Raw genomic sequence first — 22,067 nt, 5'->3', positions numbered from 1 at the left:
GATGCGGTCTGATGAGTATCAGAGCAGATCACCCCTTTTATCTTCAAAAATTAAGGATGTTTTGAGGGTAAAAGGGAGACCAGCCCAGTATTAGCAAGTTTTACCAAATAAAGTGGCCAGTGAGGGTATACAACATTAACCAGGAAATCTTTTCACATCTGCAACAAACCCATGATCTCATAAAACTCACAGTTGGCCAAAGTCTAGCTATTTAATTCTGTGGAACTATCCTGCCCACTGAAAAATGAAGTTAAATGGAGTCCCAGCGTACTACAATGCAATCCTTACAAGTGCTGACCAAGCGTTGTAACATTGTGCTTACTGACACAACTAAATGTGCATTAGAGGTTGCCTGTCTGGTAGTATTTTAGATTTTCATAATTTCCACAACTCCCACAACTAAAAACCAAATCCAAAACTGAACTTTAAACTAAACTAAAGCTTAACTACAAACTGAGTAATTTTCAAAGTGTTCCAATATCTGATCCAGAATGCTCTAAATGCCAGAAACCGGCTAATTAAATTTGACATTTTAATTCATTTTAATTCATGAAACATCCTTGTGCAACAATGTTTCACTCTATGTCATGTTCATTCATTACAATTATAATATGTACTGTGATATAAGATACATTCTGATATTTATATCAGTTAAAGGAAAGGCATTAGAAAAATGCAAAAATAAAAAAGTAGTGATTCTACTTTAAAAACCGCAGGAACCACATGTAAGCCAGCAATCCGAGAGGATAGGGTTTTATTGAGGTGATATGGTACTATGAGGTCTTTAAGATAAGATGAGGCTGATTATTGAAGACCTTGTATGTGATGAGAAGGATTTAAAGTTAAAAAATTTGTTTGACTGAAGGACAAAAATAGGATCAGCAAAACATACTTTGAGGAAACCAATCAAGGAAACTTGATCATTATTATTCTGGAGGTTGGAGCAACCCATCAGCTACTTTTCCTGTGAATCGCTGTCCCTCATAAACAAAAATGTAAACACGTGGGTTAAGCTATCTGAAATGATTACAATATTGCCTCTCAATAGTGTAAAGAGTTAAAAGAAACGCTTAAAGCCTAACTTCTGAAACCTAAAATTTTGTCTCACTGTGACTACTTCCACATATGGTCATTATTTGGAACTTGTGTAATATAAGGATTCCCTACGGGAACCGTATATAAATTTTATCCTGATCAGTGTGGTGTCATGGTCTGTGGGTTTTGTTTGGTAGCTTTTTGTTCTCAATTATCCCCAGTATTTTGAAGATTCAGCTTTTGCTATATTTTAGTACTGTTTATACACTGTAAAAAAAAATTGTAATATAAAAGTATTTTACTGTGTATTTTACAGTTTTGTACTGTTCTTCTAGAATATCATTAAATTCACATAAATAGACTGTGATTTTACATTTCAAATGTAAATTAACATAAAATCACTGTAAATGTAATAAAACAGAATTTTCTTGTTTTTTAAATGTATCTGTCTGTACATATGCATATTTATATTGTTAAAATACATTCAAAAATGTATCATAATTTCACAAATATTTGTCCGTTATTTGAAAGATTGAACTGTTAAATTCAAATGTAATGCTATGGAAAAATATATAAAGTGATTCTTATAAACTGTTTTTACATCAAATAATAATTATTACCGGTATTATTGCTATTTAGGCCGATCGTGGCTCAAGAGTTGGCAGTTCGCCTTGTAATCAGACGGTTGTCGGTTTGAGCCCCGGCTCGGACACGCTCGGTCGTTGTGTCCTTGGGCAAGACACTTCACCTACTGGTGATGGCCAGAGGGGAATTATAAAGTGGAATTGTAAAGCGCTTTGAGGTTCTCAAAAAGCGCTATATGAATGCAATCCTTTATTATTTAAACCAACTGTTAACTGTATATTTCTGTACAATTAAGTATTATTATTCATATTGCCGCATTCATTGACCTTGTTTATAGGTAATTTCATTGTTTAATCACATTAAAATGTTCCTAATTTAATGTTTAAAGCACTTGAAAAAGGCAAAATCCCATGTAAAATTAGGGCAACAAACTGTATTGTCATTACTGAAAATAACCGTATTTTCATGAGAAAGTTATTTTCTGGTATTATTTTGGCGCCCCAGCTGCTGGAATATTACTGTTTTTTTTAGGATTTTTTTTTGTACAGTGTAGTACAAAATCCTACAATCCTATCCTCTGTGTTTCCTTTTTGTCTATCCTCCTGTGTCTTTCCCCTGTGCCAAGCTTATTCTTGTGTGTGTTTCCCTGTTTTGTGTGCACCTGTGTCTCATTTTTTCCCAACTGTGTTTAAATTCCTAATTCACCATCAGTGTGTATGTGTACCCTTTGTCCTCACAGCATCTGCTTTCCTCCCCATGTGTTTTCTGCCTGTTTTGGATTCTGTTTTTCTTTCTTTGGATTTGTATCAGCTGAAATAAAGGGCTTTCCTTTTTTTTATTCAGTCTGCCTAGGAGTCTGCATTTTGGCTCATCCTCCTCTGATACTTGACAGGTGGAGCTGTTTGGAACAAATACACTTTAGGATGTTTATATATATCCTATGTTTAAATAACCTATTTAGGAGACCATATTACATTTTGCAGAGCTTGTAAAACAGTCAACTTTACAATATTTATCCAAATCAGAGTGGAAAGCACAACTGCCTCTTTTAATAGTGCATGCACAGAACTACTCTGTTACTTTCCATCCCTGGTTGGTTATTCCCACAATACGATCTAAATTCTTGTTTGAATGCAAAAACAACTACTCATGTGATGCTGGAAGCAGTCTCAAATAAGTGCAGTATTATTATTTGACTGACATGCTAAAGGCTGAGATTCTCAGCTACTTTACTGAGCTCTTTTAAAATTTAATTACTACACAAAGAAATAAAGTTTTACTAAGATTTTCTAGGTTTTGGGAAGACAGCCAGGAAGTCAGGAAAATAAAGTAAAACATGGTAGGTCCTGCTCGTTTCAAGGACTTGTAAAGCAAAAATTAAAAATATACTAGTCTTGGCTGACTTTGCAATAGCAGGTGTTGACTTTTATTGCATTAGGGGTTTCTGTTTAATGTCACTCTCAATTGACTGTGTTATTCTGCATTATTAAAAAACGAGAGCCTCGATACCGTGACACTGAGAAGTGAGAGCCATTAAGCAAGCTGGGGATTCAAAACACAGTGAAGTCAAGTGTGAAATATGAAGACTACTTCTCTTGACGGATGTGGAAGTGGACAGCAAAGTAATCAAGCAACAACAACAACAACAAAAAAACAAAATATAAATTTAAATATAAACCCTGGTGGGTTTATATGCTGTACCGCCAGTCGAGCTGATTGCTGACAGTGTATTGTGCTTTTCCACATTGTTAAAAAAACCAGCTCACATAGAGGTAAAACATAATTTGCTCTACTGAATTAAAAAGTTCACCTCCGATGTGCAGGTCTCTGCTCGGAAAGGGCTCGGCTCTGACAGCCGACTGTACTACTGGGTCAACAACCGTGGATGGAGCAGCCTAAATCCACCCGGCCTCATTTGCAAATTCTCAATTAAAGTGAAAGTGCATCCAGGTCAGCAGGCGTCTGAATGGATAACAAAGATCAACAGCCTGACTCTAATGATGAGGGCTCAGGGTATGCACACAGCTGAGACTCAGTGGGGAAGCTGCAGCACCAAGAAGCTGGCATGGTAAATGAGAGAAAGGTGCGATACTGTCAGGTCGAATCACTGCTTAATGAAGACAATAAATCAGGTCTTTAATAAAGAGCACAAATCAGCTTCTATTATGTGATATTAATTTTGCTTAAAAATATTAAAATTCTAAATCAATAAACCTCTTTAAGTTATCTTAAAAAATACAATGAATTAAAATGTATGTGAAAAATGCGTCAAAAATAATCTGTATGTTCAGCATCACACTTTCAAATTCAAATTCGATTAGTGTTCAACGCAGCGATTGAGGTTATCTTCAATGTTAAAAATAGAAATGGTTGTTATTACAAGTATAAGTTCACATCACGGCAGCAGCCTGTGTTTAGGTTGCTATAGAAACCTCAGGTTCATACGATTACTTTTGGCTTTATATAAAGCTTCAAAACACGACTGAAATAAATCAGATGACTCTTTTTTTTCCCTATTCCACTTGTTGCGAAGAAAAAACTAAACTCCACTAACATAACTAGCATAAGCTAATGGTAACACATTTAAGAAATTAATTAAAAATGGCATTATAAGAGAGAGAAAAAAATAGAAAACATCACAAGGTATCTAGTGGATATACTGCAGAGTATAGATAAATATGTATGTGTGTATGGCATGAAGATGAACAATACAGGGCAACCACTGTCTATACTGGCTTAAAGGGTGACTAAAATACTGGATTTAGATTAATGTGCCCTTTCAGAGATTCAGATAGGTTTTATCCATTTAGTTTTCTATTGTTGGCTATCTGCATAAAAAAGCTCTGAGGTTAGCATATTCACTGGCCTGTCACAAGGTTTCTATCTACCATAATCTCATTTCAGAAATAGGATCTATAACATTACTGGCTTCATCAGACTGTCACCATCACGGCGCTTTTGTCATGTGAATGTGTCACTTTTACGTTAATGATCCTCATAACTCTATACAGACATATCCATGACAGTAACAGAGCCACAGTAACCAGGCAATGTTTTTCATACACTCAAGAATACAGTGCCTTCAAAAGAGAAATATATAAGGTCTCAGTTTTCTTGCTAGTTTTGTAGTTACTTAGAAAGAACTGCGATGAAGCTGAGGAAGACTAAAGTATCTGCAGTTAGTCACAAACAGCAAATTATTTAACAGTAGGATATAAAGCGTGATGGAGTTTTGTCAAATCCTGACTCTACAGTCTTTGTGGATGGATCTTCAGTGCAGTAAAGGTTTTACTTAAAAGTTGTTGTTTACAGGTGTTTCAATTTGTAATAGGAAACTGTTAAATGAGGGAAAACTCAACATCTATTAAATGTGTTTTGTGATTTTGGAGAGGTCTAGTTTAAAGCAACTGAACTATGTCTTTTGTGCTTTCACTGCAGGTGCCAAAATGTGGAAAAAACATTTATTTTTTTTCCTTAAATGAGCTTTGAGACTTCCGCTTATCATTAGGGAGATTATCATGAGCATTATATATCTGATTCTACATCTGGCAGAGATTTATTTTTGCCTCATGGTAATGGTGTTTAGGGCTTTTGCAAAACCTGTCATGTTTGTGCGCTGAGTAACTCTTGAGTATCCACAGGAGACTAGGGTTTCACAATACTAGGATTTAAATGTTTCTGCTACTGTAAACATTACGTCCGGATCAACAGAATGAACCTTTTGGGACTAGGGTTTAAACTTGACACGGATACCCAGGAAAATCCTTGACACCATTTTCAATACCACAGGGGGAAAAAAAGACAAAATAAAATCAAGATGCACTTTTTTCAGTTACGTAATTGAGAAAACTATTTGTCAAGCTCTCTGCCATAGTGAGAAACAAAACAGAAGCTGTAAAATAACCATGCAACCAATTCTGGGTTGCGCGGAGGCTGGAGTATATCACACATTTTAAAAGAAAAGATCAGGTAGTTCAGTAACTTTTTAATACTACAATGCTACATTTCTTTTTTAAATGGGACCTTTACTCACTTTTAAATTCCTCATAAAGTGTAGTTCAGTGGTATGAATCTCAACGATTGCTGAAGTGTTCAGCTGCTAGTGAGGGGAGGGGGCTGTGATAAGGATGGTCAAGGCCCACTTCCCCCTTGGAATGAAAAGTTCGTACAAATCAATGCAAAGTTGTTTGGAGTGATCTGTCCTATGACATAACATTTCTATCCTGATAAGCACGTTTTCATCTTGTTAGCGGTTGTGGGATCAAAATAAAAAAAAATTATGAACACTTTTACCCAAAACTGCCGGGTACGTCATTTTGACCCCAAAGGAATTAATGTAAAACTACTACTGCTGCACGCCTGGTTGCCTAGCAACATTTTGTTTTTACACATAATTAGATTTGAAGGCTGCTATAACATGACCCAAAATTAGATAGACGTTATTGATAACTCTGCATGCCTTTCTTCATCAAATCCTAGAATCTTCTCTGTGGTCTTCATCATTTCCTCCTCTCTGGCAATTCAATATTCAGTGTTTCCAAACCATCTCAACCTTGCCTCTCTAACCTTGCCTCCAAAACACTCAACCTGTTCTGATATACCAATTTCTAATCCTGACTGTTCTGGTTGCTCTCACTGAAAACCTTAACATCTTCAACTCTTCCAGGATCATTCATCACAGCAGGTCTCTAATTACTATCTTGTAAATTTTCACTCTATTCTCCTTCTCCTCTCTAGTGCAATGTCAGTTGCTTTATATGGTCGACACCAAGCATTTAAACACATCCACCTTCACTACCTCTGCTCCTTGCAGCTTCTTGTAACACCTGTCTCCCTCTCATTTACATAGGTATTCTGTCTTGCATCTCCTGACTTTCATTTGTCTTCTCTCTAGAGGATACCTCCACCTCAGACAGACCACAACAATGTCTATGAATATACAGTCCACAGAGACTTAGCTCAACTGTCAGCCTATCCATTACCATTGCAAACAAAAAGGGGCTCCGAGGCGATGCCTGATGAACCCATCTGTCACTCCTATCACACACCTCTCCACTGTCTTGCTGTCCTCAAACATCTCCTGCACAGAATACTTCTCTACACTCCTGACTTCCTCATAGAACACCACAGATGTTCTCATGTTATCCTATCATATGTTTTCTCTAGATCCACAAAGAAACAGCGCAACTCTTTCTGACCTCTATACTTTTCCATCAACACCCTCAAAGCACATATTTCATTTGTAGTGCTCCTTCTCAGAATAAAGCCATACTGTTGCTCACTGAACTCTTCTAACATATCTTTAACAACTCTTTCCCATATTCTCAAAATTTAACCAACTTAACCATTTTATTCCTTTACACATCCTTGTTCTTGAAAATCAACAGCAGTACACTTCTTCTCCACTCCTCAAACATCCTCTGACTCTCCAACTTTGTGTTAAACAGTCTGAATAAAAAGCTCACTGCCCTCTCTCCTAGACATCTCCATCCCTGCACAGATGTGTTACCTGGGCCAACCATCTTTTTAACCACGTGATTCACTAACCTTCCTCCATCCATCCATCCATCCATCCATCCATCTTTTCATTTTCATCATTCACGAGCTTCTCAATGTACTCCACCTTGACACTCTCTTCACTCGTTGGTACATTTTAATATCCCTAATTTGCTGCACATCCTTTCCAGGTCGATCTTTCTGCCTAACAAAAGTCCTTTTCCCCAGAGGTGGCGTGGAATGCGGGTATGGAAATCTTATTCTCGGTGTGTGGCGGACCACCAGGTGGCTCCACTCACACACAAGTTGAAGGGAAGTGTGGGGGTGGCACCAGGTGGCTCCACTCACACACAAGTTGAAGGGAAGTGTGGGGGTGGAGATTTTGGCGGTCCGCCACAGGTGAACATATATGATTGAATGTTTGTTTATTTGTTTGTGGTACTATTTGTACATGTATGTGCATCCGGCTGACTCACCTGCGAGGTAAGGGGTCAGGACAGTGTGTGAGGGGGCTGCTGGCAGTCGGAGGAGGAGGTTCCCTTCGGCTCCTTAGCGACTGGCTCCTCTGCACCTGCCTCAGCACACTACTTTTTAGGTCCAGCAGCGTAGTCATGATGTTTCACTGCAGAGTGGAGACAGGAAGCACATGTTAAGACTCTGCAACTCGCTGCAACCCCTGAGAGTTAGTAATTTGCAGGCTCAACTCTGGGAAGGTTTGTCATAATACATTTGATTTTAGGTACAAGACAATATTCATAAAACTACTTGTTTCTAGAAATACACTTGGTCTGAAGGCTTCTTTTAGTTTAATCAGCTGCATAATCACCCTCTTTCACCTTTAACATAATTATTCTCTTCCTCAACAGGAGCTGTGTTCTATTTCTGTCTGCACCTAACCGATGCTGCAGGGTATGCAATTTATCTTTCACCTTTATGTCTGGCCTGCTCAGAGCCAATTGAACCCTATTTTTTCCACTGCACTTTGTAAAAAAATATGCAAAACAAAAGAGAGAGTGGAAAAACAAGGCTGCATAAAAGTAATGGTCACAAAAGATGTTTTATAATTAAAAGAACCATAAAATATATGTTAAAAAAATAATGAGTTACGTAGAAACTAAATTTGGAAATGAATGTCTTAATTATAGACCTGGTCTTTGTGCGGATGTAATTTTATGCAATTCTACATCGTACTGCTAAAACAGTTCAGATTCCTCGAGGCGCAGACTTCGCTTGATCTTCTAGCGTGTCAGGAAACCAGACGTGAGTAAGAGGTAGAGATCTGTGGACTGGACTGAGTTTCCACTTTACTGGTATCTGGTATCTGGTTTACAATCATTTTAGGTAAGTGGTAGTTGGCAGTGTAATATCTGCATGAATGCCAGGAACAAGGATTTCTTAGCAGAACTTTAGCCAGATCATCACACCATGTTCACACTACAATATGAGCCAGCCTTAGCTTTTCACAGGCGTCAGTGAGCTATGGCCATCCCAAAACCTATAATGGGCTTAACATTTGTCCTTCTTGGGAATTAGTAGGTACTTATTAGGTACTAACAACTGCATATCACAAAACCGGCTGCTTTGACCCTGCTGCTTGCTGTTATAATTTGCTCCTTTGCTAAGTCATCCACATTTTTTCCTGCTTCCAGTACATCAAGTACAAACTGACTGTTCACTTTGTTCTAGACTAGGATTGTACTCGCTTGCAGACACTAACACCGACAGCTATACACACGTTAACCAAGTATTTGTTCCTGTTATACATTTTAGAAGTCAGTGTCTGCACAGGCTGTCACAATAATTCAGCAGGCACACATAAATTTTCATGGAGCTATGATTTTGACAAATATATAACACATAGACCTGGGCAGACTTTCTCTTACATACAATACTTATGTATCCCACTCCTTATCAACTACTATTGTATCAACATAATCAGTGTTATTCACTTCCTTTTAATTTGCTGCTAATCTGTCTAGCATGTATTAACCCTGCCTGCAGTGACTGGGGAAAACATCTTGCATAATCAAAACCAGTTTACATGAAAGCAGTAAATATTAATGTAAACGTAATTATTCAAGTTCTCATACCTGACCATTTTCGAAGAATTGATTTGTTTTTGTTTGTTTGTTTGTTTGTTTGTTTAAGCCACTTAATGTTGACTTAAAATAGACAAATAAGACAACTTAAAAAATGATTTTTAATTCCTTTAGGCACGTTATTACTAGGTGCCTAATGCAAAAGTATAATTTGTTCTGAGGTATGCCAAATTACACAAGAACTTATGAGATCTTATGGAGGGATGAGTGCAAATTTGAACTCTTTAGTTCAAATGTTAAGCAGTATGTGCATGATCCATCCAACAATTCCTGATTTGATTGGCAACATATTCATTTTTCAGCTTAACAATAATCCCAAACATACTGCCAGTGCAGTAAACGGAAAGAAAAACACACAATGGAACACTATTGGTCAATAAATCTCTTAATAAATAAAGATTATATTCCCAATTTTCCTAGCAAAATATAGACAAATAATGGGTGGCTGATGTAGCTATGATGTAGCTGCACTTTGGGGGATTCAGCATTGTGTGATGAATGGGAATTTTAACATCTCGAGATTTTGCAACTTTTACACAGGATTGTTTTGCATTTCTTGGCAATTAACGTTATTGTTTTGTCGCTTAAATTTGATTAATAAGATTGATAGCAAGTGTTGCGTCTCTTAGTAAATAAGATGCTGGCAGCTTCAGCTGCTCTTCTTGGCTTAGCTCACAGACTGATAACTGTACTGGCTGCCTTTACCTTCTGTTTTATGTACATTACACAAAACAGATATTACGGAATGTGGTGACTAATGATAGGTGGATTTTGAGAAATCAGAGATTGGCAATTCCCTGTAGGTTGGAGCTCAGAAGACTACCAGCTGCTTTCTGTCGTTTTATATTCATTTTTGGGACAAGTGCTATCAGTCCTGTCATCTGTCTTTTGGCTAGAAAGTCAGGATCACAAAAAATTATTTATTAATTCCATCTGGGTAAAAAACAAAACAAAATCCCCTAAAGGAACTTAGTGATCTCAAACTGACCTTGGTCATTCAATTATTCTGGATGATGAATGTTTTAACTTGTAAATGACCCATTTGTAACAGCATTAATTAGACTTATTGAACTAAGGAGCCATTCATCAAGCTATGCCACACACACTACTGAAGCATTCAATGAGTGGACAGCTGAGCTACACAGGATGAAACCAGGTTGACTGTTATCTTTGCAAACAATAACTAAGAGTTGTTTGCATATAATACATTTAATTAAACAAGATTATGTCCAATAGTTAATTTCTTATATAGTTATTTCATAACATGACAGTTTTTTTTTTAACAAATTCAAAAATGGCATCTGAGCATATATAAAGAAAGCTATCCTCGGGCTGTCATGAGTATGAAATATGAATTTAGAAATCTGAGCCTATGCAACATCCTGAAAGAGATTGGCACTGTGTTGCTAAGCGATTCTCTGAGACTGAGTAGTTCTCTCTCAAAGCCAATTGCCATAAAGTGAATTCTCATTTTGGCTTCATAGTGACTTTCAAGTGTAACTAAATTATATGTCCTAATAACAATATCATATGCTGTCACAGCTCCGTGCAGAGCCAAACAATCAAACAAATTCTTCTGGATGGAAATATCACATGCTGTCATTTTCACCATGTAAAGGAATAACACAAATATGTGAAGGAACCACAATATAAAGCTTAAAATATCAAGAATATCAAAAATCAGCTGTGGTTAGCCTATAACCACAGTTTGCTCCAAAACTATGGCACACAAAAATATTTTTTTAAGCTTCAGTTTTTTTTGTCTTAGTCAAGCAAAGAACTTCATTATGTATGTCGGAAGCACGTGCTGTTTATTAGGACTTAATCTACAAATGCTTGCAATTTAATATTAAAGTTAGGGTGTGGATGATTAAACATGTTTTATTTTTAATTGTGATTCTAGGCTCTAGTGATTATTTAAAAATACAATCAAGAGACGATGATTATCCTGCTGTATTTCATTTCCTGTCTTGTTTTGTAGAGTGATATCAGATGAACGGTTAACTCTTTTCACTCTATTTCCAGTCTTCAGTTTCACACACACTCTAACCAATTTCAACCTTGCTGACCAATTTCTAAAGGCAAAATATAACATCATATCAATTTGTTACTGATCCATAATAGGGGTACCGGAAAAATATCAATAGAGCATCATTTTGTGATATTTTGCATGGTGATATTCTTTTCATACAAGGACACTAAATATCTATATTTTATAAAATAAATTTAAATACTAAGAAAAAGAAGCCTCATCTCAGACACCACTATTGTGAGATTACGTTAGAAAATTGACTCGGCCCAAAAAGACAACCAAACAAACAAAATAAATCCAACATCGGACACACTTAGCTTGATAAAGCTAGCTCCTAATAATGGCTCAGTGACAGGAGTCATCAGTCACAATTAAAAAATAAATAAATTGGTGGCTAAATGGTAATTACATGGAATTGTTTTGGGGGGTTTTTTACATCCTGGTACCGATCACTACTTGTGGTGACTAAATAGGCTTGGACCGACAGCAATCCTCCTCAAAGAGATAGCAATTATTTGCATATCTCACAATCTAATTTATAAATGCAGACAGATTGCCAACATTTTGCTGTCATTCTGAATTAGTCTTTATCAATGAGGACAACCTAAGGGCACTCAACTCAACATTTATGGCAGGTTTTGCTGACAGTGTCATCAAATGAGACAGCTTTATCTTTTTGATAAAACAGATATTGACAAACTTTTAATTTGAGGACATCATTTGCAGTTGAAGAAGGTTACAAATCTCACTATATGTTATTGCAATACTTACCATACTGAAAAATGTCAAAATATTGTGATCACATTGTATTTTGTGGTGGCTGGTGTGTCCCACCTCTGATGTTAACATACTGGTTTTTCCTGGAGTTTTAAGAGTGGCAAGCAACAAAGTAAAATAGTCTTAAATGACCATATTAAGACCTTTTTTTTTTTTTTTTACTGTGTTATGAATTCAGCACACGCCTTTTCTTTGCAGCATTCCACTTTGACCTCTCCTTAAAAGCCCAAACCATGTTTTGAACTGTTTACCTCAGACAGCACATGACAGGAAATGAGCTTTGGTCAGCAAGATTGATCTAGAGGATGTAAAAGTCATAAGGAGGTTTTCAGAGGTAGACATCTGGAAACGTGATTAATAGTTACCTGCCTGATCACCACCTGTCCTCCCTCTTTTGTGCCTGGATCAGCCACAGGGGTATACCTTCAGGCCTCTGCAGTTCTTATCTGTCATTCATTCACTTGAATTATATGAAAAATTGTGATTTAGCAGAATATTATTTGCTCAGCCTTAACTGATGTTGATTACCAAACTTTCACAGGAACACAGCACACTTATTAGCTGCCACATTTCTGAGCACTAACATTACATTTGTAATCACCGCAGCAGCAAAACAGTTTATAGTTGTGTTTACTTTTCATTTCACTCTTCATGTCAAAAGGCTTTACAATGATTGCAACCTCATTAATCACGCAGCTTGTATCTGTCTAGTAACTGATGAGGAGAGTATCAAGAATCCCCTTCACATCTTCCCATCGACACTGCTTATGGCTTTTAAATTTTGATGTGAAATTTGTATAAAAGGGACTGAGATTGCAGCTCCACTTGGATGAATGAGTGGCTTTTGTGCAACTGCAACAGTGTCTGTGCCACGAAAAACAGTGAAAGAAGAAGAGACAGAACACTCAAAAAAAGAAATGACAAGGACACAACGGAGAGAGGGTCTGATTGATGGAGAAGTTGTTTCAGAAGACAGTCAGACAGCCTCAAACAGTCAGACTCCTTTTCAATATTTGACAGCCAGTGTCTGCGCATCGACGAGAAAGAAACAGAGTGAGCCAGGGGAAGGGTTTGTTCTGACTTTTACAAGACACAATATCAACGTTAGAGGATAATTAGCTTGGTGGGTATGTGGGAAGAGATTCTGAGCTGATGGCACCCATTTTACTGGCAATGTTGATTTTTTTTTGTCTTTTTAGGATGGTGCTGATGAAGGTTGCCTGTTGAATTGAATTTGCTTACACCAAATGAATCCAGAAAATGAAACATACTGTATTTGTGTGTGTGACTGTCAGTCGGTGCACCAGGCCAACTGCACAGAGAGAGCAGCATGCAGTCGGCTTTCCGGTTCGGAGTAAGCCAGAAGCTCGGGGTAGAAGTTGCATCATTGACTGTGCCAAAGGAGAGTATGCTATCGATCCTGGAGGCTGGCATCTGTTGTCCACATGGAGAATTCACACTTTACTTTGTTAGACTCAAGCGTTGATACTTCTTCTCTGCTAGATAACATCAGTGTTTTGTTTCCAGTGCACCACAGAGGGAAACTCTTGGAATTTCCTCTACTTCGACGCACTTAGCAGTTTTCGATGTTTCCCAAAATGGTAGCGATAAGGCGTAAATTTGCTGTTTTGAATCAGTGGTGGTGGTTGTACATATAGACATGCCAGCAATTACAACAGGACTAATAAAGATTGCATGTTTTTAAAATGTAATTTTAACTCCTGACTATAATATCCTCACATAATCTTTCCTGGTCCTGGGCACTTCGAGCCAGCACTTAATTAAAACTAATTTTTGTTGTGGACTTGTGATTCTGTTCTTTTGGGAAATGAAACATTCAACTTCTATATTTTGTCCTTTGAAGTATTATATTGTTTGTTTGTGTGTTTGTCTTTCTTTGAGTTTTGTTTTCTATCCTTCTATCCTTGTCTTTCCTGTCCAGTCTGCCCTAGGCTTGTCAGTATGTCTGTGTGCCTTTCTGTCTCCTCTGTCGTGTCCCTGTGTTGGTCTGGTTTCTCAGTGTGCTGTCTTTGGGATCCCTTTTTAATTCTCATTCAAGTTTGTATGTCTTAGTCCTGATCCCAGTGTTTGTTATCTCCTATTTTACCTCCTACTTTTGCACCCCCTTGTCTCATTAGTTAGATTCAGTTCAACTGTGTTTTCTCAGATGTTTCCACTCTACCCCAATCTCCTCTTGTCTATTTATACCCTCAGTTTGCCTCTGTCTTTGTTGTGTCCTCCCTTGACATTTATCCCCATAGCAGACTTGTTGTTTTGGTTTCCTTGGTTTTTGACCTGCATTATTTTGTAGTTAGTTTAAGTTCAGCAATAAAGCTGCGTTTTAGTTTACCTCTTGTTTTAGAGTCCTGTGTTTTGATCCGACTCCTGCCTGCCACACAGCCAGCCTCGACAACACCATTATTTTTTTCATATTTTACAATATTTGAGTAAACTGTAAGACCTGCTATGATATATGGTTTAGAGATGGTGATGCTAGGGATATGGTGAGGAAGAGGAACCACTGCGATGACCCCTAAAGGAAGCAGTCGAAGAAGAAAAGTTATTCGTAATCGAATGACTTCCCGTGGTTTTGAGATTCTCAATGTTCAAATATGTTTGATCAGTAGGGTTAAGACTCCTAGTCCCCTACAAATGCAATTATTAACACTTATTTGTTTGACTTATATTGACATTTTTTTTGCATGATAATCAAAGACCACACTATATTCAAGTGGTGCTATAAATGAGGCATTTTTAGTTTGCTTCCTATTCATATGATACACTTGTAATTTACTAGGTTTCCTGGTTGACTGCCAAAAAGTAGCTTATAAAGGAAGCAATTGTGGCCTAATTTTCAGGGTGCTTTTTTCAAGAGCTTAAATGTTGCTTCTTCAGTGTTTGACAGGAAACAACAGTTAAGTCCTTCCAGTTCTTTACTGTGAGTTGTAGGTGAGAGGAAAGTGACAGTGAACAATGACAAGTTTTGCAGTTATCCAGAGATTTAAGCATTCAGAACAGAAAGCACAGTGCAGTGGAAAAAGAAAAAGCTCATGCTGAGGGTATGTATGGGATACTTTGTACTTGTAAAGCAAATATTTATATGATTTGTATAAAAAACAGATATTGCAAAAAAAAAAGTTTTTTTTAGTCAGTCAGTTAATATCACAAAAATAAAAAAATTAATTCAAGCCTAGAAAAATTTCAAAAAGCATTAATTGTAACATAAATGTTATGTTCCAGCTGGCTTCGTGTGCACTTGCCACTTGTCACAGCTTTATTGCAGAGCATCTATTTAACAGAGTTATGCTCTGTGGATGACATCTTACAAAGGCCACACAGCTGAAATACCCGAGGCATCTCTTTCAACTTCCACACTATGGCGCCACCAGTGGAAGACTTGCTCAGGCATCATATTATATCTACTACATGCAGACTGGCAAGCGTGGACTGTTGACAGGTAGCAGGCGCCGCAGAGCAGCTGTCTCCCAGGTGAACTCATTTCAATTACGGGAGTGGATTTCTCCCAGCTGATTTCACTCTGTCTCGGCTGTCAACCCATAGTGACAAAATGGGTCGACGTGCCACTATTGGTGTGGCGCCAGCTGCCAAGGAAACACTGTCAAAGCCAAGCAAATGCCTTTCTCACTACACTGGTGCCGAAATCAAGCCAGGGAAACACTGGCTCACCAGTGTCTCTTTCCTGTGAGATCCAATGAGCCCGGCAGCCAAAGGCGACTTGCTGATAGGGATGGTTAGTCTCTATGGTAACAGCAGCGGAAAGGAGTCGGTAAATACAGGTAAATGGAATTCTGCAAGGGCTGAAAAAAAGACCCTGGGTTTTATAATGCATTCACTTTAATGCTGCAAAATACAAAGCTGATACTGACATTACATTTGCCTATTTAGTGCCAGTCATTAGTTCACCTAATGCTCAGTCCTGAGAATATTTCAGTGTGATTCATGAGCTAATAACTACAGTTCATACTTTTAACTTGGTCCCATTTGATATTTTCAATTCTGTCCAAAAGACAGCGAAAGAATAAAAAATCAATAACCTCAAAAGGCAAGGCAAGGCAAGGCAAGTTTATTTGTATAGCACAATTCAACAACAAGGTGATTCAAAGTGCTTTACAGAGACATTAGAAACAAGAACAAATAAAAAGCATGATTTAAAAAGTGTAGCGCGTTCTGCAATAGTTGATTAACAACAGCTCTAAAGAGACACCTCGATCAACATAGTTGAAATGCTATTACATTCCCCTTGAGTCGCTGAAATAAAAGGGAACAATTAACCATCCCTTTGTGGCAGTTTATGTAATTGAATAAAACAAGACGTGCTTATTTTGACCTGCATATTCCTCAAAACTTAATTTAAGCATGGCAGCTTACACATTCAGATCATATCATAACTCTAAGTAGATTATTCTGCAGAGTTGCCCGTGTTAAAAACCACCTTTAAGTCAAATCCAAGAGCCTCGTCACTGGAATGTTATTATGTGGCTGGCCCTTGGGGACACAAAAGGCTAAATGGATTAAACTGCCAGCTCTCTGTAATATCTTTTCAGTGGGATCAATGGGAAAAAGTGCAGACATTACATCGTAGTGACCTGTCCTGTATGCACCTGCAGATAACACCTAATCTATGATTCACCTAAAAAACACTGAACATTTAGCTGTCTATTCCCAGGAGCTAACAGAGTCGGTGTTGTCAAGGCACATGACAGGCACTCCGGCTTGGAAATTGATTGCCAGAGAAAATCCCAGGAATTGACGGCAGAGAGCTTTTGTAAAGGGCGTCTGCAGCACAGTAAGGCAGCAAAAACCACTGACAGCCACGCACAAAATATAAAATTTAAACAATAGTGAAAATCCCTGCTTATTATACTACACACAATGCATCTTTTGTCACCCTGAAAGTGCTCAGCAGCAGTAACACTACTCTCAAAAATAGAAACCACTGACTTATTATGCAGCGGCAATAATGCTCTATAGTTTACGCAAAAACATCAATCTGCATCTACAAGACACTGAGCTACAATACGATTCTCTGAAGACATGCAACACTTCACAAAGGCTGTAATTAATGGCGTACTACCAAACATCTGAATACTCTGTTTGTACAGCATTACCATAACCTTTTGTCATGCCTCTATGAGTGTGCGCAAGCTGCTTTTTACATAGACAGGTTTGTGAGTAATAACCACTGAGGCCCTGTATGATAAAAAGAGGTAACGATTAATTAATGTCTAATGGACTCATGACTCTAAAGTGGGGCTATGACCTGCACCAGCAAGGCTCATAAGGAGATAGCTGAAGGGAGGCCACAGAGAGCAAGGAATTATGAACTGGAGATGATTTCTGCAAAATTGAGAATCACTATGTTTGTTTGTTTTTGTTTTGTTTTGTTTCATACACCACCAGCGCTTCGAGTTTTATACAGATGGTGAATAATGAGATATAATCCTTTTTATTACCCTTTTAATCTGCTGTACATGTAATTATTGTCAATATAAATAGCTCAGGTAAATTACCAGCTCACTATTGCTGCGGCTTTCACTGGGGAAAAAGACGCTTCAAGCAGAGAAGTCGGTGTTTGTGTGTGTGTGTGTGTGAGAGAGAGAGAGAGAGAGAGAGAGAGAGAAAGAGAGAGGGTGCGCTTCACATACATCTCTATGACAGAACATTGATTTATACATAAAGCTCAGTAAGCATTACAAATAAGCTCAATAAGCTTTAGAACTGACATGATTAAGTAGTAAAAAAACAAAAACAAATCAAAAGGTTTAAATCCAACTTACCTTTATCTTCCTGAGTGTGTGTGTGTGTGTGTTTTATGGGTGTGGGGCATTGTATCTATAGAAATTTGAAGAGTAAACAGCTTTATATCCTCAGCTCAATTATAAAAACCACATGCATAAAACATAGTAGTAATAATACTAATGATGATACCATACAATCATATCTACCTGTGAGAGTTTAAGGCCAACATAATTCTACTAAAATGAATATTTATTATTAAATGTATACCAGTGTTTCCTCGAGCTTCTGATCAAGCTTGCAGCACCATGTTTATGATCTGTATGTTTATCAGTGGGGGCAACTTTTGGCCATATGGCAGAGAGATTGTGCAGGATCTTTTTACGAGAAATGCCATAAATGCTGCCCAGTGCATAAATCCTCACGTCGTCCTTCATGTGCTATTCCAGTAGAGCCTACTTTCATATCATCAGTGCGTCAACAGAACTTTATCATCCTTTAAAAAGACTAATTTTAAATGATTTCCAACTAGAGGAAATGCAGATCAACAGGTGCCAATTTAACATCCTTATAAATGACGATGAGTCTGCAGCTGTGTGACGCATTTTTTCTATTTTTTTTGGTTAATTAGTTTAAAAGGGGGATTTTTGTAAGGTGTTAAATGATTCAAAATAAAAAAAAAAAACACCTTACCTGTGTCTCCTGACAGTTTTCTCAGTGTCAAATGTTCTTTTGTTGCTGCGTGTCAGAGTTCCTGTGAATCAAAGCTCACTGCAGCAGGACGCTGCTTCCCTCTGTGAACGCGGCGCAGTCAACTTATGTGAAAACAACGTTTGGATTTTTTTTCTTATGACAGACGACAGACAAAAGCTCATTTTAGTCCTTCGAAATGCTTTCCTGTGCTCACGCTCCACCGATGCTCACTCCAAATATGGCCATAGGAAGTGCCGCGATACTTCAATGCCCTTGAATACGGTCGGATGTATGGCTATTAAGCGTTGACCGTTTTGTGGACAACCGATCGTTAAACAAAGTGTACTGCGTAGATTGATTGTTACTGTTTATACACGAGTAAGTAATATGGCTGGCCGGGTTAACCGATAAGGAGAAAAAAGTATAAGGCAAAGGAAATAGAAACGAAACAGTCGAATCATTTATCGTGTAACATGGCCAACATTTGCTACCTCGACTTAAAGTGAAAATCAAAAATAAATTTAAAAAATGTAGGCTACATATTTTTATGTTAGTAATTTTATTTATTTTATTTTTTAACTTTTGAGGGGTGAGGTAGGTTTAGCAGAGAATTTGTTTTCTGATGACAAGTTGGGTAGAATACAAGAGCACCCTTTTCTTCTTCTACTTCTACTTCTCCTCCTGCTGCTGCCTTTAGGGTTCGGCCCAGCGTATAATCTTCCTTACTTTCACATCACCTCTATTATCTTTCACACCAACGTCCTCCATCACTATATTCATGAATTTCCTCTGACTTCTTCCTCTTTTCCTCCTGCTTGCCAGCCCCATCTTCAAAATGCTTCCCCCTTATATCCACTATCTTTCCCCCGCACATGTCCAAACAATCTCAGCCTTGCGTCTCCAACTTTAATTTCAGCTCAAACCTGTGCTGTCCCTCTGATCATTTATCATTAATATTCAAGTCACTTTTTTAGTCATATTCCACTTAAGTCAGTAAAATTACTAGTCTACTTTCTGTCCTTTAAATGAACGCTTTCCAACACTGATTTACAGTACAGGTATGTCTTGTCCCCTGCCCGTTTCATGCTGATTGTTACTAACCAAGCTACTTTAGTGAAATTCGGAAGTTTACATTGTTCACCTGAAGGCATCATTTGACTGTTGCTGAGGGATGTCGCCGAGAATAATCCTCTCAGCGGCAGAGGGGAGCAAGTTCAGCTGTCAGTCAGATTGAGATTCATGTACTTTTTTCTTTGCTTTGCTTAATTAGCTCTTCCGGTGCTCTGACAGCGTTGTTGCACCTAAACGGGACTTTAATAAAAGTAGAGTATGCCCTATGCAGAATACCAAAAAGGCATTAGAGGTTTCTCAAACTGAGGTCTCATTTTCATACAAAAAGACAATATTTCACTTTTTCCTTTTCTTTTCTTTTCTTTCTTTCTTTCTTTTCTTTCTTTTTTTTTTTTTAAATACAGAGTATTAGTTCTGAATGTACATTATGTGTTGAACATGAAATTTCTCCACAGGCAGAGCAATGTGGGACAGAGGGACAAAAGAAAACATGCTGCAACCAAAAAAATTCAAGTAGACTACAAATACACAATTGGATATAATGGCCACTGTAGGTAATCCATTATTAATAATCATTTCCCATTTAATTTAAAAATGTGGGATTAGTATTTAAATGATAGAAATAATCCTTTTCTTTATGTAGCTAAATTAGACATCTTGGCAATACGCCTGCTTTGATAATAAGTTCAGGGCCTGTTTTTCATTGCAGTAATATAATGTTACTCTGAGGGTTAAATAGATAAAACACAGCATATGGGAGTCATTTCTTTTATGACACGTCAGAAATTTTCTCACACGACACATGAGTGAACGTGCATGTGCTTTAAACTGGCTCAGGAACATTAATCATACCATTGCTTTTTTCTAATTATAGACATCATAGCAGAAGGTGCAAGCAGGCATCATCTTGTAGCGTAGGACTGGCAATTCACTAATGTATACTATTCATCAGCGTCAACAAAGTCAAAGCTTATCTTATTAGGGGATTTCATTTATCACAGTTTACTGACAATAATGTACATAAAAGCCTGGAGCAGTTATTGTGTTACAATGGTTTTAAATTAAGTAAGAGTGACCTTTGTTTATAAAGCCTATAAAGCCCATAAAACATAGACATGTTTTATGGAAATAATTTAGCATATTATTTCAAATCACGGTAAACAAAAAAAAGTTTTTACATCTATTTTAGAGCCTCTTGACATTCCAATTAAAACCAAAACAATACCAGAGCACTTCAGCTGTATTTTGAGTAAACACATTGGCATTCAAGAACATAAGAGCTGTAGTTCAGTCTTCAAAATTAATCTTATATTTTGCTGTTTTTCTGCTCAAAGCCTTTCCTAATTGATACTTGATCACTGGGAGGGTCGTGATGGGATAATTGCCAATGTTAAAAGCCTGTTTATTTGATTTATTTATTTATTTCTTCATTTTTTTTTCTTTTCTATTTTTTTATGAGAGGTATTTTTTTCATGACTGATTGCAAGTGCCTCCTGTGAGTAATACAAAAATAGACTGACAAGGACTCCAAAGCTGGAGTCGGAAGAATAATATCAAAAGCCTTATCAAATCTACTAATGAGGAAAACCAAAAAGGTAGACTGTTCCTTGATTTTGATGTATTTTGACATCATTTTAAAATCTAAGAAAAATCAAGCACAGGGCTTTTCCTGTCTTGAGTGATAAGACACATGTGACCCTGTGCCTTGTTTCCATGGACACATCATTAGCGAACTTCCCCAGCTGGCTCCAAGTGCTTGAAGTATTGGTGGCAAATAATAAGAGAAGGATTTTTCAAAAGGAAGACAAAAGCAAAAGTGACTTTCAAAGTCCAGCACTTGAAGAGATTAAAGTCCTACAGATGCCACATGATTGAGCAGTTATAGTATATATTCAATATAGTCTTGGAATTTAGTGCATTGAATCATTTCCTTCCATTGAACGAGACCTTGCACTTTCTTGATGAGAACTGCACTAACAACGTCAGTTTTTTCAACCATTATAAGGTGGTTAAAATACACTTCCTGTAACTGTTACCTTGAAATCCCCAACCCACCCAACAGCGTCATATTCTCAGCACATATGTATATTAGTTGTAACATCGTTCTCTGTACAGATAAATCCATTATACATTGCATAAAGGGTGTCCAGATCCAGTAGGTACGTACAGCTTTATTGATTTTAAAAAACAATAACTGGGATTACAAGTTGGATTCTTTTATTTTCTCTAATTCACAGAGGGTTAAAATTTTACGTACAAGCTAAAATGTATACTTACTCCCCACTAATATTTTTGCTGAATGTCCCTTAGAAAGTTGTACCTTGACCAGACATTTTTGGTAGTCAGGAGTAAGCTTCTGAATATATGACCACTCTTCTTGGCAGAATTGAGTTCATCTAAACTGGTTGGTTTCCTAGCAGGGACCTGTCTTCTAAGCATAAATTTTGAACAAATTTTCAATAGAGGTGAGGTTAGGGCTTTGCAAAGTACCAGCAAAACATCCCTAGAGCATGATGCCACTG

The 22,067-nt window shown here is 37.4% G+C and overlaps 1 protein-coding gene across 1 annotated transcript in view; it reads right to left on the bottom strand.

Moving 5' to 3' along the window:
* The window catches only part of baiap3 (BAI1 associated protein 3), a 48,426-nt gene extending 29,843 nt beyond the window's left edge, over window positions 1–18,583 (bottom strand). Inside the window, exons 1-2 of the mRNA XM_080905110.1 lie at window positions 18,475–18,583; window positions 7,593–7,738 (exon numbers count right to left, since the gene is read on the bottom strand). Coding sequence (XP_080761236.1) covers window positions 7,593–7,729 — 137 coding nt within the window. The 5' untranslated portion in view covers window positions 7,730–7,738; window positions 18,475–18,583. The remainder of the gene's footprint in view (window positions 1–7,592; window positions 7,739–18,474) is intronic.
* Between the last annotated feature and the right edge of the window lie 3,484 nt (window positions 18,584–22,067).

This window comes from Rhamphochromis sp. 'chilingali' (assembly GCF_963969265.1).
Source record: "Rhamphochromis sp. 'chilingali' genome assembly, chromosome: 15".
Classification (NCBI taxonomy): domain Eukaryota; kingdom Metazoa; phylum Chordata; class Actinopteri; order Cichliformes; family Cichlidae; genus Rhamphochromis; species Rhamphochromis sp. 'chilingali'.
This window is presented reverse-complemented; position numbering and strand designations above follow the sequence as displayed.